We start from the raw sequence: 16,819 nt of genomic DNA, 5'->3' as shown, positions 1-16,819 counted from the left end.
CACAGGGATATCATCTTAGCTCATCTAGTTTCTCTGGGGTTGAGGCTCAACGCCAAGAAAAGCGTCCTCTCTCCCACTCTGAACACTGTCCTTCGGGGGACCGTATGTATTTCGATCACAATCCAGGCACAACTGTCTCCCGCTAGAATCGAGTCCACTAAGAATACCCTGAGCGAAGTCAGGCTAGGTCAAGGATGTACTAGGTCTCAGGCCGACTGCATCCTCGGTGATCCCTCTGGACCTTCTGCTCATGAGTCCGTTTTTGTTGTGGCTCAAAGCCATTGGGGTTTCTTCCAAGGGCCAAATCCGCTAGGCTAATAAGGGTTAGACGCCGTGGGCTTCGTTCCCTTTCTATGTGGTTCAGACCCCGGTTTCTTACCTCGGATCCCACTCTAGGTGCGTCTCGTTGTCGCAGGCTGCTAACGACAGACGCCTCCCTGATGGGCTGGGTAGCGGTCTTAAGTGGTCGTCCAGCTTAAAGGGAATAGGAGGGTCCTCATCTCGGTTGTCACCGTAACTGTCTCGAGGTGATGGCTGTATTTCTGGCCCTGAAATACTTCCTCCTGAGGCTGCCATGTCTTGGTGCGGGTAGGCAATACAGTGGTAGTCTCTTACATAAACCATCAGGATCCACGTTCATGTCAGCTGAATTTCTGGCATGTTGGATTCTCCTTGGGGCCCAGGGCAGCTGCTGTCACTCAGGGCAGTTTATATCCCTGGATGCCCGTATATGTAGGCAGATTTACTGTCCAGACAGAAAATACAGATGTGGGAGTGCGAAACTCCACCCTGAGGTAGTGGGTGAGATTTTTCCTGGGCAGAAGAGGACCTCTTTGCCTCTATGAACAGTGCAATGTCTCCTCTACTTCTCCCCGAGTCACCCAGCCCCCTTGTGTCTGGACGTAAAGGCACATACATGACCCGGAATGCGTCTGTATGCGTTTCTTACCCCATTTTTTCTGCTCCTGGGAGTCTTGGCCAAGGTTCGCCAGCAAGGGTCTTGCACCCTACTGATAGCGCCACGCTGGCCGAACAGGGTATGGTTCTCGGAGCTAGGAAAGACCTTCTTTCTCAGGCACAGGGGACTGTATTTCATCCCCGGCCCGAATTGTGGAACCTTCTCATGCTTGGCCCCTGTTGGGTACCAACTGAGGTACACAGGGATTTCTCCTGAGGTTATTGAGACCATTTTAAGTGCTAGGGCTCCCTCCATTTGAAACAAATTTGGGTAGATTTTTCAGGGCAGAAGAGGACCTCTTCGCCTCTATGAACAGTGCAATGTCTCCTCTACTTCTCCCCGAGTCACCCAGTCCCCCCCTCTGGGGCTGAACAAGGTGGCGCATACATGGCCCAGAATGCGCCTGTACGCGTTTCCCTTTATTAAAAGTTCATATTGCAGAACCAGTTAACTGCCTTCTGAGAGCTTCAGTTCTGGACTCTCTCCAGGAAGAACCGTCAGCACACTCTCAGGGTCTATGTGGCCGCCACTTCGGCTTGCCATGCCTTGATGGAAGGAGTGCCCTTCAGAGGCACCCTATACTCGCTCGCTTCATCCGTGGAGCCATGCAACTGTGGCCTCCTGTTAGGACCATGACCTCTTCATAGGACTTGGCAATAGTCCTTGAGGGTCTGGTTGAGACCTCCTTTGAACCTCTAGAGACAGACTTCTGACTCTCAAGATGGTTTTTCTTATGGCGATTATCTCTAGAGAGAATTGGGGACCAACAGGCTCCGTCTGTTTTGCCAGCCTGTTTAGAGTTTGCCCCAGGAATGACCAAAGCAATTTTGCACCCTCATCCTGACTACCTGCCTCTAAGCCTTCTGCTCCCTGACGTTTGCAACACCGGAACAGCAAGGACTTCACAGACTGTGTCCAGTCTGTACCCTTTAGACTTACGTCCACCACACTAGCCAGTGGCATAGTTAAGGGCAACTATTCGTTTGCCATGGAAGCCGCAACTGGGGGACGGCCACCTCCAAGCAGACTATGTCGCATTGGGTGAGGGATGTTATTGCCCTGGCCTATGAGGCACGCGGTCGAGCTTCGCCAGTAGGTATCAGGGCTCACTCCACCAGAGGGGTCGCCTCCTCTACAGTCTTGGCTAGAGGGGTCCCTCTGCAAAAAATATATCTGACGACACGCTGGTGATGCGTCTATTTATAGCCTGGCCACAGGTGCATCTAATAATCTCACCAGCCGAGGCTATAAATTCCAGTCAATGTTCATTGACGTGTTACACACATATTCACAGCTGGTCTCAACAATGTAGGATTGTTCCCAAAGCGCTTTTCTCAGCGCAGTATCTCGTTCCGTCGGGAATAAGGGTTACACTACGTAACCCGAAATGTTTTTATCACCCCTGCATGAAAACACGCACGAGAGGCCCTTTATATAGCATGATTAAAAATACTATTTGTACCAAAAGTTCGCTAAAACACTCGTACATCATCATTATGCACTCACACAGCATTTTGGGTGATATAAACACTATTTTAACAGTGACTAATTGTTAATAAAATGGCAAATCATGAGAGAGCAGAGCAAACGTGGCTTACCCCATCAACATCCACCATGTTTCTGATAAAGGAAACAGCCTCCTGTTTGTAAAAACAGCCGCTAAATGTTTGTAGAGAAACAAAAAAAATGTGGATGTTATTGAAATGATGCGATTTAAAATTTTAATATGGCCTTGTTCACCTCGCCCCAAAATCTCCTTTATTGTGTGGCCAATAGTGCTGCGTTCTTGCATTTGGTTTGCGTTATTTTTAAGCTTAGGTCTATTGCGTCCGTCTTCGTGTCTTGATGCTTTTTCTCGCTCATTGTGTGTGCGCTGTGTTAAGACGGTGTGTCATGTTGAAAGTTCAACTTTTAAAAATGCATCTTGAGACCTGCGTGTTGAATATTCCGTTGTTCTGTCTTGCTATTTAAAGCAAATTAACACATCATGTGACTGGCCACACAGTTAAAGTTGATTTAGGGAAGTATTGGGTACTTTTATCGTTCAGGACTATTATCAACATTAATCAAGTTTATTTTCTTTCAATGTTCACTTGATCCTGGTGGCCCTGCACTTACTGACAATGACAACTTCAATCTGTCACACATTGTTATGCTCCAGTTCCTCTATTCTTGCCATGCCCAAATAAAAATGGGGGAAAATGATATAGTATTAATTATATATACTTGATGAATGGTGGTGGCGTAGTGGGCTAAATCACATAACTGTTAATCAGAAGGTTGCTGGTTCAATCCCCACAGCCACCACCACTGTGTCCTTGAGCAAGACACTTAATTCCAGGTTGCTCCGGGGGGATTGTCCCTGTAATAAGTGCACTGTAAGTTGCTTTGGATAAAAGTGTCTGCCAAATGCATAAATGTAAATGTAAATGATGATAGAAAAAATTGCATGACAATTACAGCTAGTTAATGTACAACTTAAATTTTGACAATAATATACAATACCTCAGCTACCATTTACACAAATCTTTAAATTAGTGTACACAGCTATTGCAGTATCTTACTGTAATCAGATTTTCACATTAACCAGCTGGCAACAGTGTTGACGGTATGTTACTGTAAAAAAGCACAGTGTGGTCTAACAATGCAGGATATTCTTCAAAAATCAACTGTTTGTGTTCCACATACAAAATAGTCATATGGATTGGGAACAACATAAGGGTGTATTTCTTTCATGGAACACAATAAGAGATGTTTAGCAAAATGTTCTCACTGCTCTTTTCCAGAACAATAAACTAGATGCTGACCTGGAGCTGTCAAGCTCAGAAAAATCACCATAAAAGTAGTCCATATGACTTGCGGAAATAATTATTCTAATTTTCCCTAATTTTACTCTTATAGGATTTGGATGTAGATGCAGACTTCAGATTGGTGTTGTCCCTGAAGACATGACTGCCCAAAATCCACAGCTGTCTAGCTTTTATTTATAGAAAAATAAACTGAATTTCAAACTTGTGTTAAGTGCCTTCTGTGTTAGTTTTACTGAAGATGTTTGTTTTATTTGAAGAAAAATGGGAAACTGATTGCACTGTTTTTCTAGTCACCACAACTTTAAATGTAATATTACAATTTACTAAGCCTTAAGTAAGACACATTCTTGTGTATATTAAAATAGATCTCTTTTTTTTTTTTTACTTGCTCAGGAATAGTATGTTCACTTTTACTTTTAGCTGATTAGTAACTTAACCTAAATATTACCTTTTAAGTTTGCTTTGCAAAAATAAGGTAATCAGTTTCCAAACTTTGAGTAATCTTAACATATTCGAATTTACAGTGTATTCGAAAGTGCAAAATGGAGTATGCAACGAATGCGTTGTGGCACGCACGCACGCACACACCCACCCATCATTGGTATGTGTGCGTCATATAAACGGTATTTACAATCCTTAATTGTGGATCAGACATAATATCACAATAAATATTTTAAACTAAAGACAGAGCAAATAGAAGCATCTCCTCAAAATTGTATTCACAAACAAGGTACACATTTAAAAAAAAGTTGGGTCAGGGTCAGACAAATACAAGAGCTAAAACACAAAGAAAACCATTATACTCTATTACTCTAAAGCTACATACATCTATGATGGTTCCTTTTACAATGGAGAAGGGTTGGGTAACAGAACAATTTTCCATTGAAAGGAAAGAATATTAACCATTCTCTGACTCACAGTTCGCTTTATTACAGAGTAGAAAATGACTTACAATAGTGAAGAAACTGACAACCAATAAAACCCTGCTCTACTTATATGGCTAATCAATTCTGAAAATCACAAGGAAGCAAACATCTAAAACCAATAATACATATCACTATAATTAGATGTACAGTTGAAGTTAGAAATTTACATACACCTTAGCTAAATACATTTCTACTCAGTTTTTCACAATTCCTGACATTTAATCGTACAAAACATATCCTGTCTTAGGTCAGTTAGGATCAATACTTTATTTAAAGAATGTGAAATGTCAGAATAATAGTAGAGAGAATTATTTATTTCAGCTTTTATTTCTTTCATCACATTCTCAGTGGGTCAGAATTGTACATACACTTTGTAAGTATTTGGTAGCATTGCCTTTAAATTGTTTATCTTGGGTCAAACCTTTTGAGTAGCCTTAACAAGCTTCTCACAATATGTTGCTGGATTTTTTGGCCCATTCCTCCAGACAGGACTGGTGTAACTGAGTCCAGTTTGTAGGCCTCCTTGCTCGCAAACGCTTTTTCAGTTCTGCCTTCAAATATTCTATCAGTTTGAGGTCAGGGCTTTGTGATGGACACTCCAATACCTTGACTGTATTGTCCTTAAGCCAATTTGGAGGTATGCTTGGGGTCATTGTCCATTTGGAAGACCCATTTGTGGCCAAGCTTTAATCTTGAGATGTTGCTTCAATATATCCACAGTATTTTCCTTCCTCATGATGCCATCTATTTTGTGAAGTGCACCAGTCTTTCCTTCAGCAAAGCACCCCCACAGCATGATGCTGCCACCCCCATGCTTCACGGCTTGCAAGCCTCAACCTTTTTCCTCCAAACATAGCAATGGTCATTATGGCCAAACAGATACATTTTTGTTTCTTTAGACCAAAGGACATTTCTCCAAAAAGTAAGATCTTTGTCCCCATGTGCACTTGCGAACTGTAGTCTGGCTTTTTTAATTCAGTTTTGGAGCAGTGTCTACTTCCTAGCTGAGCAGCCTTTTAGGTTATATTGATATAGAACTTATTTTACTGTGGATATAGATACTTGTCTACCTGTTTCCTCCAGCATCTTCACAATTTGCTGTTGTACTGGGATTGATTTGCACTTTTCGCACCAAACTACTTTCATCTCTAGGAGACAGAATGCATCTCCTTCCTGAGCGGTGTGATGGCTGCATGGTCCCATGGTGTTTATACTTGCGTACTATTGCTTGTACAGATGAATGTGGGATGTGGTAGGATGAACCAGAACTTTTTTCTTAAGTCTTCCCTGATTTTGAAGGTACACCTTTAGTTCAGTACACCTCCGATCAGAAGCTAATTGTCTAAAGGCTTGACATTTTTCTGGAATTTTCCAACCTGTTTAATGGCACAGTTAACTAAGTGTATGTAAACTTCTGACCCACTGGAACTGTGATATAGTTAATTAAAAGTGAAACAATCTGTCTGTAAACAATTGTTGGAAAAATTACTCGTATCATGTTGATGACAATTTTGCTACTAAATTACTTGCCAAAACTATAGTTTGCTAATATTAAATCTGTGTTTAGAGTTTAATGACTTCAACCAAAGTGTATGTAAACTTCTGACTTCAATTGTATGTGAAAAGGAAAAAAACCTTTTCACATTTCAAAGCATTAACACAAATGACTAATGGTTAAAAGAGATAAGAAATAAATTCACTAATTATAGTTGATAGAAGAGTTAAAACAAAAATGAAAATGGTGTCACCATTCACTCTCCTTCAGGTCATTGCAAACATTTTTTCATCTGTAGAATACAAAAGGTTTATGTTTACTGGAATGCCAAGCTGCTCTTTTTTTCCCCATATAATGAAAGCAGACGCACAGATCTATTGTTCAGTACTTTCCATATGATCTCAGTGAAAATGGTGCACAAAGGGTTTGTTAGTCTAGGATAAATACACACACCCTTTCCACATTCAATGTTTTTATGTTATTGCATTTACTGATGACCTGGTTTTACTAAGAAAAAACTTTTAAACTTATATGAAGTTATTCTCAAACAATCCTTTGACATGAATTCTGCACTGTTTGTAGTCCACCAACTTTACAACAATTATTCAGTGTTCAGTGGATATTAGAATACTGTTACATGTACAACTGTACATTAATGCAAGCATGTAACTGCAACAGTTTTTTGTTTGTTTGTTAATTGGCACCATAAAGCTTAACACTTTTCCTGGAACATTCCTTTAATAACACACTCTCAACAAAAATCTGTATGGAAAACTGGGATCTATGATATTCAAAAGGAGGGCATAATCGTGTTTTTGTTTTTTGTGAATAGCTATAATCAGATTAAATAATGGATTATTTACTCTTTCATGATCCGTAAGTTTATTAGAAGCAATAATTTTTTAAGATTGACGCAGCTAGTATATGGTATACTCTTTGGGCCAGGAGAGGGGCAGGCCCACATCCAGGGGTGCATGAATAAAAGAAACAGCCCTGAAACATGTCTAACAATGATGTGGACAGGGAAATTCATTACATTAAACCTTAATCTATTATTGAAGAAGGATGGGAATAACAAAAAAGCCAAGACACTCCCTCAAGGCCGTTCTACTAACTATAAAAATGATAATCAAGCTCAAAATCATACAAGCTCTCAGACTCAAACTGAATGAATGTAAGTACTTTGTGTTATTTATATTTGTACACATCAGGAATAATGAATGTTTAATGTATGTTTAGAAAAGGTTAGTAATGGTGACTGGTCTGAAAAAGAGACAAATACACACTTTAAATTTAAAATTATTTATTTTACATTTCTACTCAATTTAGTTCAAATGTCCTTTTTCATTTTATTTTCTGAATCTATTAAAATGAAGGTATTAAGAATACTTGGCTAGTCCAGATATTAAAACAACATCTGTTCAACCTCTTTAATGAAGATTTAAAATGGTTAAGGATTACTACGGCATTTCCATTATAAATTAGATTGACTCTATCAGCACTTTTTATATTGAGTTTGCAAATCCCATCTGGTTTCCCGTTAAAGTAATTGTTGCCACTTTATTTGTTTTTAAAAACATGGTGGAAATTGTAAGACATTTCTGTGGAAACTAAGGGGTCATATCATACACATCACTTTATCCATTTTCCCCTGTGGTCCACTTATACCGTAATGATAGTCGAGGTTTCTTGATTTAATTTTCCTGACAATTGGCTGGAGAAAACTGGCTGTTTTTGCTACTGCACTTTTAAGACAAGATTGGCTAACCTCTTTGCTTGTGATGTGAGTCACAGTGTTTTCTTATGGGTTGTGGAATTGCTGCCAGGTCCTACACAGCTTCATCCTTTAACAGTCTATTTGCAAAGTCTGCATTACAACGTGACAGATCAACAAAATAATCTGAAGTGAAATGTGACCACAAACTGTTCAGATCAGACTGAAATGACCACGGACTTTGCTAAAAAATAATAGCTAGCTTCAATTCTTCTTCCACCTCAATTCTTCACCGGTCAAGTTGTTGAATATTAGAGGGAGATTTGAAAGCTAGAATAGCTTACGTATGTCTTTATAGTAATACTGAGTCAGTAAAATCTGGTATTACATGACATGATGCCCTAACCTCAGTATTATCTAAAATAAACGTTTGTGCATCAGTGCACCCCATCACAACTCACATGTTCATTTCTCAAAAGAATGTTATATTTGTTATTTCAACATTAAGTGCATGATTTTAAGCACTTGAGAGTTAAGGGCATGCAGCCAACTTTACTTTTCATTCAGCCTTACAGAGTCCAAAAAATTACCTGAAAAGACAAGTCCCAGTTGGCCATTAAAATGAACTTATTCTCCTTCACTGTAGGTTCCAAATTCTTCAATCTGTGGCTCCTCTGCAACAAATAATACACATGGATCCTAGCAGCAAGCTGTCCTTTTTGACATGGAATACAAATGGGTTCAAAAGCAAGACTGAGGAAATAAAGACAGAAATAGAGAGACATAACTGTGATGTTGTCTTCATTCAAGAGACACACATTAATTCAAATGACAAAACATGCTTTTGCAAGCCTTGACCATTGGGAATCATTTTATGCAAACTACAAACCAAAACAAAGAGGTGTGGCTATTTTGATAAGAAAAAAGGTTGTAGGAAAGATCCACACCATCAAGGATACTACTGGCTGCTACATTGCAGTAAAATGTACCATCAAAGGTCAGCTTTACACACTTGTGAGTGTATATAATCACCAAGTGGATTCAAGACCTCTGAATAGACTCCAAATCCTACTCGAGAATTTTGTAGAAGGAATCTTATTGATTGGAGGAAACTTCAACATTCCTCTGAATCCATATCTAGACAGAGATTCTTCAACAATAAATGAGCGACATTTAATGTTGAAACCAACTGTGGAGAAATTTATGACATCCTTTCATCTAGTGGATGTGTGGAGAAGGCTCAATCCAACAGCTCGGCAATATACTTATTCAAATGTTTTGAAAGGTTCAAAAAAGATCCAATCCAGACTGGACTATGTTTTTGTACCAGAGGAGTCGATGCAATGTGTAGAGAGCTGTACGATTTCTGAGGAAAACTGCTGTTCGGACCATCAGCCAGTTCTGTTTGAAATCAGGTGCAACACAAACAGGAAATCAACAAATCATCTGGATGTCAGTGGAAAAGATGAGAAAATGGACATATCTACATTTGTCTCTGATGTTTCAAACCAATGGCTAAGTTGCAAAGAGAAATTCTGGGATCAGAATATTGTTTTCACTTACAGCCAAGATGCATTTAAAATAATGAATGTTACAGATGTTCAAAACGCAATAGAGTCCTTGGCAGGGAATGAAAAAGTTGAACGGAAAGATGGTGTATCACTCTTATTCTATAAGAGTTATTATTATGCTCTAATTCCATATTTGTGTACTTTTTACCACAAAGTACTTGAGCAACCAATGACCATCCCGAAGTCTTTCAATGAGGGCTATGCTGTGTCTCAGCATCATTACATCTTTAATGTTGACTATCTGATTTTAGCCACAATCATGGCCAGATGGCTTAGTGATCACTTGGATTCACATTCAATAGACCACACTGTTGACAAGACAAAACAAAACGTGTTGTTCACCTTTAAAAAGGGATCAAAAAAGGTGTCATGGGATTTCTTAAAGAGCTGCTTTACTACAGAGCAACAGAGAGAGCCACGTTTACCCACTAAATTTAAGATTGATATTCTTGAAAATATCCTGCAAAACAGCTCTGATGGAAAGAACAAAATGCTCTACTGGGGTTGTCCTCTGACTCCAGTATTGATGAGACTGTGTCTCACACACACTGCTGAAAGATTTGTCAAAAATGTGAAGCAGCCAGAAGCAAAGATCCACATTTCCCAAGACAATGTCATTGTGAGTCTCTATGAGAAAGTCAGTAGTGATCTGCTGAAACAAGCAGAGACTGAATTACCCTGTGTGCACTGTAAATTTGTTGATGCGATCAAAGGGTCAGTGTTTGAGTAGCCACAAATTCATCAAACAGGTCGTTTTTAAAGCATAAACATTGAGTGCATTTTAATGTCTGCAAAATGTCCTGCCCAACTTGTTGAATTTCTTAAGCTGCAGTATCAAGTTGACTCAGTGTCTTTTAGGAAGTACAAATGTTTAAATAAAAAAAAAACTAAGAATTTGATTAATTTAAGGCTTTTAGGTCATTAGTATTGACATTAAAACACATACTCAAACATGCTCAAACCATTAAATTATGTGTTTACTGCATCTAACACTGGGTTATTCCTTAAGGTCTCTTTTTGTGTCCTCTGAATGTTATATACCATCATATAGTTAATACTGTGTAGATATTTGCAATTTCATAGATTGAAGAATTGAAGTATGATTTCATTTGTAATCAAAATTATCAAAAACACTGCTGTTTTTTCAGATGTAAACTATGGTGTCAAGAAATCAATAGTCTATATATAATCAATCTGAATCGTCTTCAGAGTTGTCAAAAATACATGAATTTGATTATTTAGAGTTTATATGAATCAATGACAAAGCACATAACTGAATATGTACTGAAGGATAGTGCATCAACTTATAGATCAGTATGTAATAAGACAATCAGTTCAACAGATTTAATAATGTTAGTTGTGAATACATGTTTAAGCAAATGTGTGCCAGTAGATGAATGATTCATTTATGATATTTGTGTGATTTAATAATTTTGTTTGGGTGGTTGATTTCCATTGATTTTATTTCATTTCTGTTGTCATCTTTATCATTGAAGAAAACCATGTTATATTATTGTGACTGCCATGATTTAGGCAACACATTGGGTCTTTACTTTTATATCTGGACTGGTCAATAAATGAATGGATACTACACCATTGGTTTTGTTTCCCATCTTTATTTCCCATTATACTGAGACAGTGCACAGGCTTAGCTGTCTGACTTAAAGGAAAACAGTTAAAATTCATTTGGACTAAAACCTGATTAACACACTTGAATTGATCTTGACTAAAATAACTATAGCAATGGTTCTAAAAACCCATTATATCTTGATTTAAAATGTTTGGTACCTGCTGTGGTTATTTCATTATATTCAGATAGACAGGTCCAGCAGCAAAGAGTTTCAAACATCTTCTTCTTCGGTTTTATGGCGGGTGGCACCAACATTAAGGTGCATTATCGCCACCTACTGTGTTGGAGTGTGGACCAGAGTTTACCCATTTCGTGAAAAAGAAAATATAATAATAAATAAATAAATTCTCTTAATTAACTCTGTTTTCTTGAGATAATGAAATACACTCTCTAATCCATGAATAAATAGATTGTGAATAATTAAAAATATTTTTTTGCCATCTCACCAATGGTGATGTTTCAAATATAAAATTTTTAAAGATGATAAAAGACTGTCACAATAAATCATCACTTTGCCCCTTGTTTTGTGGCTATGGACTTTTTGTTGTGATTTGCGGGCATTGCGTTAGGGGAAAGTAGGGCAAAATGCCACCCTGTTAAACAGGGAAATATTCATATTTATTTAAATAACCCAAAAAGGGCATACAGGTTCACTTGTTTCAAAAGAGGATCCAAGATGTGGATACCAAAAATACAAAATCTTTACTACAATTATCAACAGTAACTTTAAAACATTTAAAAGACTGTATGACCAGGCAGAAAAAATGCACACATGAACATGAACACTAACACTACAACACAAGAGGCTAGGATGACCACCCGTCCCGCGTAGCGCGTGCGCGCACAGCGTTTGAAGCCCAATTCATACGTCCCGCAAAATGAGACCGTGTCACGCATAATCAATGCTTGCTGGAGAGCAAGAATTGATTTTTTTTAATGATACGCGACCGGCCTAACCGGCCTCTCAGCTGCAGCGGAACGCTGTGTGTGTGTGTGATTCAGACCGGGCCAGACCAATACTTTCAATCTGAGGGGGGATACGAGCGGCCCCTCCCAACTTGGACTGATCCTCGTTTTTCCTGACATCCGATTGGCTCAAACTAGGCGCCGATCAAAGGAGTTTACTTTTGGTCATGTTTGGCGGGTCTGTGTGAATGCAACAGATACGAACGGTAAAAATGGCAATAAGAAGGAAAGAAGAGAAAGAAATGGGTGGGGCCGAAAAAATAAGTAAATAAATAAATAAAAATTTTGGCACAAGAGGCAGCTAAATGCGCCAAATTAACAGACCTTTTCCGTAGTGGAAAGAGTGCTGTGGCAGCCGGAGGTGCAGATGAGGAAGGACCCAGCAGCATGGACAGGACAGGTGCACGATTAGGGATATATTAGTGATTTATTATACACTGAAATTGTTTATATTTGCATTTAAATATAGGCATTTATTACATGGCTTGGTAGAATTCCAATGTAGGAAGAGAGAAGAGGAGGAGCAGGAGAAGAGAGGAGGAGCAGCAGAAGAGAGGAGGAGCAGCAGAAACCAGGAAACAGACAGGTAGAGGGGCAGTGTGCAAGGCTGGGTAGGCAATCATATTAGGCATATCAATCAATCAATCAAAGCTTTATTAAGGACACACACACACACAAAATAGAAAAATACAGCACAATATTACATATTTACATATAGGATAAAATGCCAATAGTTCCACATACTAGATAATAACCTGACTGAAGCACAGATTGAATTAGAAAATGTATTATTTTTAGTCATATTTATTACTGATGTTCTTCTCATGTTCTTCTCAGCTGTACAATCAGTAAGCAGAGGCAGGGTCCAGCACAGGGGAAACTGAGCCAGGGAGAGTTGAAAGTGAGAACACACACACACACACACACACACACACACAAATCTCTATTTAATGGGACTGCATTGTGGTTTTTGAGTATCTGAGTGGGTGTTTGTTAGTATTTGTAACCATTTTATCACTCCGACTGACTGTACACATGACATGCTGGTTGTTAGCAGTATATGAACTATACTGTGACTTATGTGTTGGAGATTAGGTTTTGATGACCTGGTTGTGTTCAGAGCAGTGGTGACTTGCTTATACAACCTGAAGAGGCAGGTGTCATCCTAAAATGTCTTGAAGGTCTTCAGTGTAATCTGATTCTCTTTATACCATAAAAACACTATTAGAATTAAAATATCTGCAAAAAATCCTTCTGCTCGTGCACCAAGGGCACTCGCGTAAAAGGCCTCTCCATCTTAAAGTCCCGGGCTGAATTTCAGTTCCAGTACGTCCCTGCTCGAGCCCCAGGCAGCCAAACGAACATTACTTGACAGTTCAGTAGTACGCTACTGTTACCACACCCACGTGACACACCCCTCAGATGCGCGCTTTCCAATTCAAAAAATGGAGAAAATTTTTTTTCCTGCGCCTGCCTTTACTAAAATGCAAGTTCACCATCCTTCCTCCCCCTTCTCGTTCCGTGAACCTCTGGAGTTGTGAGTTAAGACTTTTTTTTTTTACTGTTCCTGTGGTGTTGAGCAACTACAATTCCTGTTAATCCTATCATTTTATATTATAATTTATTTAAAGTGAATAAATTGTAATGAAAAATAAATAAAATTAAATAGCTAAAGTAAATCGTAAGTGGAAGTGCATCTGTCAATTCATTGAATGTTCAAAATATCATTAATCTTTATTTAGAAAAAAAAATACACATTGGTTGGCCTATTCATGAGGATTCATCAGCAATTACACATGTTTAGGGGAATAGGGCATTATTAATATACCATGTAAGGTGGTATGTGCTAGAAATGGGTAAACCACTATCAGTGAGTCTGCCCGTGGGGTGGGGGCACCGCCGCGCCAGGCAGTGTCCCACATTGTCCCTCAGAAACATACCCTTTGTCCCCCCTTGGGCTTATTAGCAGGTGGTCACCCTACAAGAGGCCGAGGCTTACAAGTGGCAGGTTGGCTAGCTGACGAGCACAAGGCTCCTATCATGAAATCTTACCACCCAGTGCAAGAATCTCACCACACACACATACAGTTGAAGACTTTTTATTATTAGCCCCATATGAAATATTTAGTTATTTTTCAAATAATTCCCAAGTGCTGTTTAATGGAGCAAATCTTTTTTCAACATAGCATTCCTTAACATAGTTTATTTAGGCAACTTAAGAGTGTTTATAATACAAATTGAAACAAAATTATAACCAAGAATAAAAAAAAATCTACAGGCCCTCTGATGTTAATAGTCAATAGTGCAACCCTTTTGCTTGATAACAGCCTTTAGTCATTTGTTGTAGTTCTCAACAAATTTTAGGCATTTCTCCTGATGAGTTGCAGCCAGTTCCTCCTTAACAAATCTCTCAAGCTCATCCAGATTTGTTGGCATGGACTCTGGACTTCAGTGTGGCCCACAGATTTTCTATGGGATTCAAGTCTGTGCTTTGTGCAGGCCAGTCAAGAACATTCACTTTGCTCATTTGGAGGTAGTTCTTCACCAGAAGTGAGGTATGCTTTGGGTCATTATCATGCTTGAAGACCAAATGCCAAGTTGTTGCAGATTGCCTGAGGTTGTCTTTCAAAAACTTCTCGTAGACTTCCTTTTTCATCATTCCTTCAACCCTGATGAGATTCCCAGTTCCAGACGCACTAAAACATAACCACAGCATTATACTTCCACGGCAGTTCCCCTTCTGTCACTCTCTCCACGTTTTGTCAGAGAAGCGACACTAGGGGTCTCTCTTGACCGCCGATATTCACCTCTGGACTATGAAAAAAGGCCAATGAGAGTTGGCAACCAGTATTTGCATGTCCCGCCCCCGGACATACGGGTATTTAAGCGGCGCAAATACGGGAGTTCATTCAGAAAATTTCTTCGGAGCCGATGGTCGTGCATGAACTCTGCTGCGAGTTACACACCAAGTTCCTGTTTAATCCTCTGACGCTCTGCATGCTGTTGGATCTGACGGCGCAAAACAGCGGCTTTCTCCTTCGTGCACGGCTGTGCATTCTTGCCCCTGGGCGCCGACAGCGCAGACAACTCAAAAGAGTTATTCTAAAAGAGTAATTTCGCTCTAAAGAGCAAAAACACAGTGGCGTTGAGCGTCCTTTTCAGGACGTGTCTTTTTAAAGACGATATTTCTGCCCCTGTGTAGTTTCTGGATGTGGTTGATGTCTCCCCACCTCTGATGGTCATAAAAACTGCCTTGCATTCCTGGGTTGCGATCACACGCAAGCAGCGCTTTTATGAATGGTCTATGTTTTCAGTGCGAGAACATAGCCATGACAGCATTGCGGTCGTAGGCTTTCTCTTGTAGTGAGAAAAAGCCGCTTCAGCTGCCCCCCGCGCCTCACCTCCTTCCCACGGGATTGAGGCAGGCGCCGCGGGCGATGAAAACGATCTGGGGACAATGACGGGCTGCGTTTCGCCGGGTGAACCCCCTCGAAACCCCCCGCCTCCCCGGCACGCTTGCTGGTTTCCGTCCGAGCTCTGGATGAGCATTCTCTCCAATGGGTTATGCTTTCAGTGTGAGAACATAGCCGCGGCAGCGTTGCGATCTCTGCTTTCTCTTGTAGTGAGAGAGAGCCATCTCAGCCGCCCCAGCGCCACGCCTCCTTCCTATGGGATTGAGGCAGGCGCCGCGGGCGATGGAGAACGATCTGGGGAGAATAACGGGACGCTTTCGCCTGGTAAATCCCCCCGAAAACCTCCCGCCTCCCCGGCACGCTTCCCTCGAGCTCAGGATTAGTGCGGTCCGCTTAACAGCCTACTGTCCGGTCCCTCGAGCTCCCCGGCATTGGATGATGACATCACCGCTGCATCGGAGAGCGTAGCAGCGGCGTCGGATGCGGATAACTCGCCTGGGCCGCCACCTCCGGTCTCCGCCCAGTCTGAGCCTGACGCTAAGAAGGTCCGCTATGCTTCCCGGGCTTAATTGGTTCCGCGGGCATGTGCGCCGCTCACAGCCGCCCCGGACTCCGTCCAAAATGCTCACCCAGAAACAAATTCTATCTGGCATCCGGCATCTAGATTGGTTCGCAGCGGTAGACCTGAAGGGCGGCGTACTACCACGTCTCAATTTGCCCGCGACATCGACCCTTCCTACGGTTCGCGTTCGACGGCCAGGCGTATCAGTACAAAGTCCTCCCTTCGGCCTGTCTCTGTCCCTCGCGTCTTCCACGAAAGTCGCAGAGGCAGCTCTTGCCCGCTCGAGTAGCCGGCATACGCATACTCAATTACCTCGACGACTGGCTCATACTGGCTCACTCTCGAGAGTTACTATGCGCACACAGAGACCAGGTGCTCAGGCACCTCAGCCGTTTGGGGCTTCAGGTCAACCGGGAAAGAGCAAGCTCTCCCGGTCCAGAGCATCTCTTTTCTCGGTCTGGAGTTAGACTCAGTCTCAATGACAGCACGTCTCTCCAACGAGCATGCTCAGTCAGTGCTGAAATGCCTCGCTTCCTTCAAGCCAGGTGCCGTGGTCCCACTAAAACGTTTCCAACAGCTCCTGGGGCATATGGCATCCTCCGCGGCGGCCACGCCGCTGGGGTTGATGCATATGAGACCACTTCAGCACTGGCTCCGGACTCGAGCCTCAAGACAAGCATGGCGCCGCGGTACGCAAAACGTAAAAGTTATTTCTGCCTGCCGCTAAACCTTCAAACCCTGGACAGACCTCTGTTTTCTAAGGGCAGGTGTACC

The 16,819-nt window shown here is 41.1% G+C and overlaps 1 protein-coding gene across 2 annotated transcripts in view; it reads left to right on the top strand.

Annotated features, from left to right (window-relative positions):
- Positions 1-11,058, top strand: part of LOC127651012 (uncharacterized) — a 40,885-nt gene extending 29,827 nt beyond the window's left edge. The window contains exons 1-2 of one of the 2 annotated variants that reach the window (XM_052136709.1): positions 7,235-7,363; positions 8,550-11,058. In XM_052136709.1, the coding sequence (XP_051992669.1) occupies positions 8,696-10,204 (1,509 nt within the window). In that variant the 5' untranslated portion in view covers positions 7,235-7,363; positions 8,550-8,695 and the 3' untranslated portion in view covers positions 10,205-11,058. Of the gene's footprint in view, positions 1-7,234; positions 7,364-8,549 lie in introns of those variants that run through there. The other variant, XM_052136710.1, reaches the window with a different exon arrangement.
- Positions 11,059-16,819: the final 5,761 nt, after the last annotated feature.

Source organism: Xyrauchen texanus, chromosome 10 (assembly GCF_025860055.1).
Source record: "Xyrauchen texanus isolate HMW12.3.18 chromosome 10, RBS_HiC_50CHRs, whole genome shotgun sequence".
NCBI lineage: Eukaryota > Metazoa > Chordata > Actinopteri > Cypriniformes > Catostomidae > Xyrauchen > Xyrauchen texanus.
Note: the sequence above shows the minus strand (reverse complement) of the source record. Positions and strands in the feature narration are given on the sequence as shown.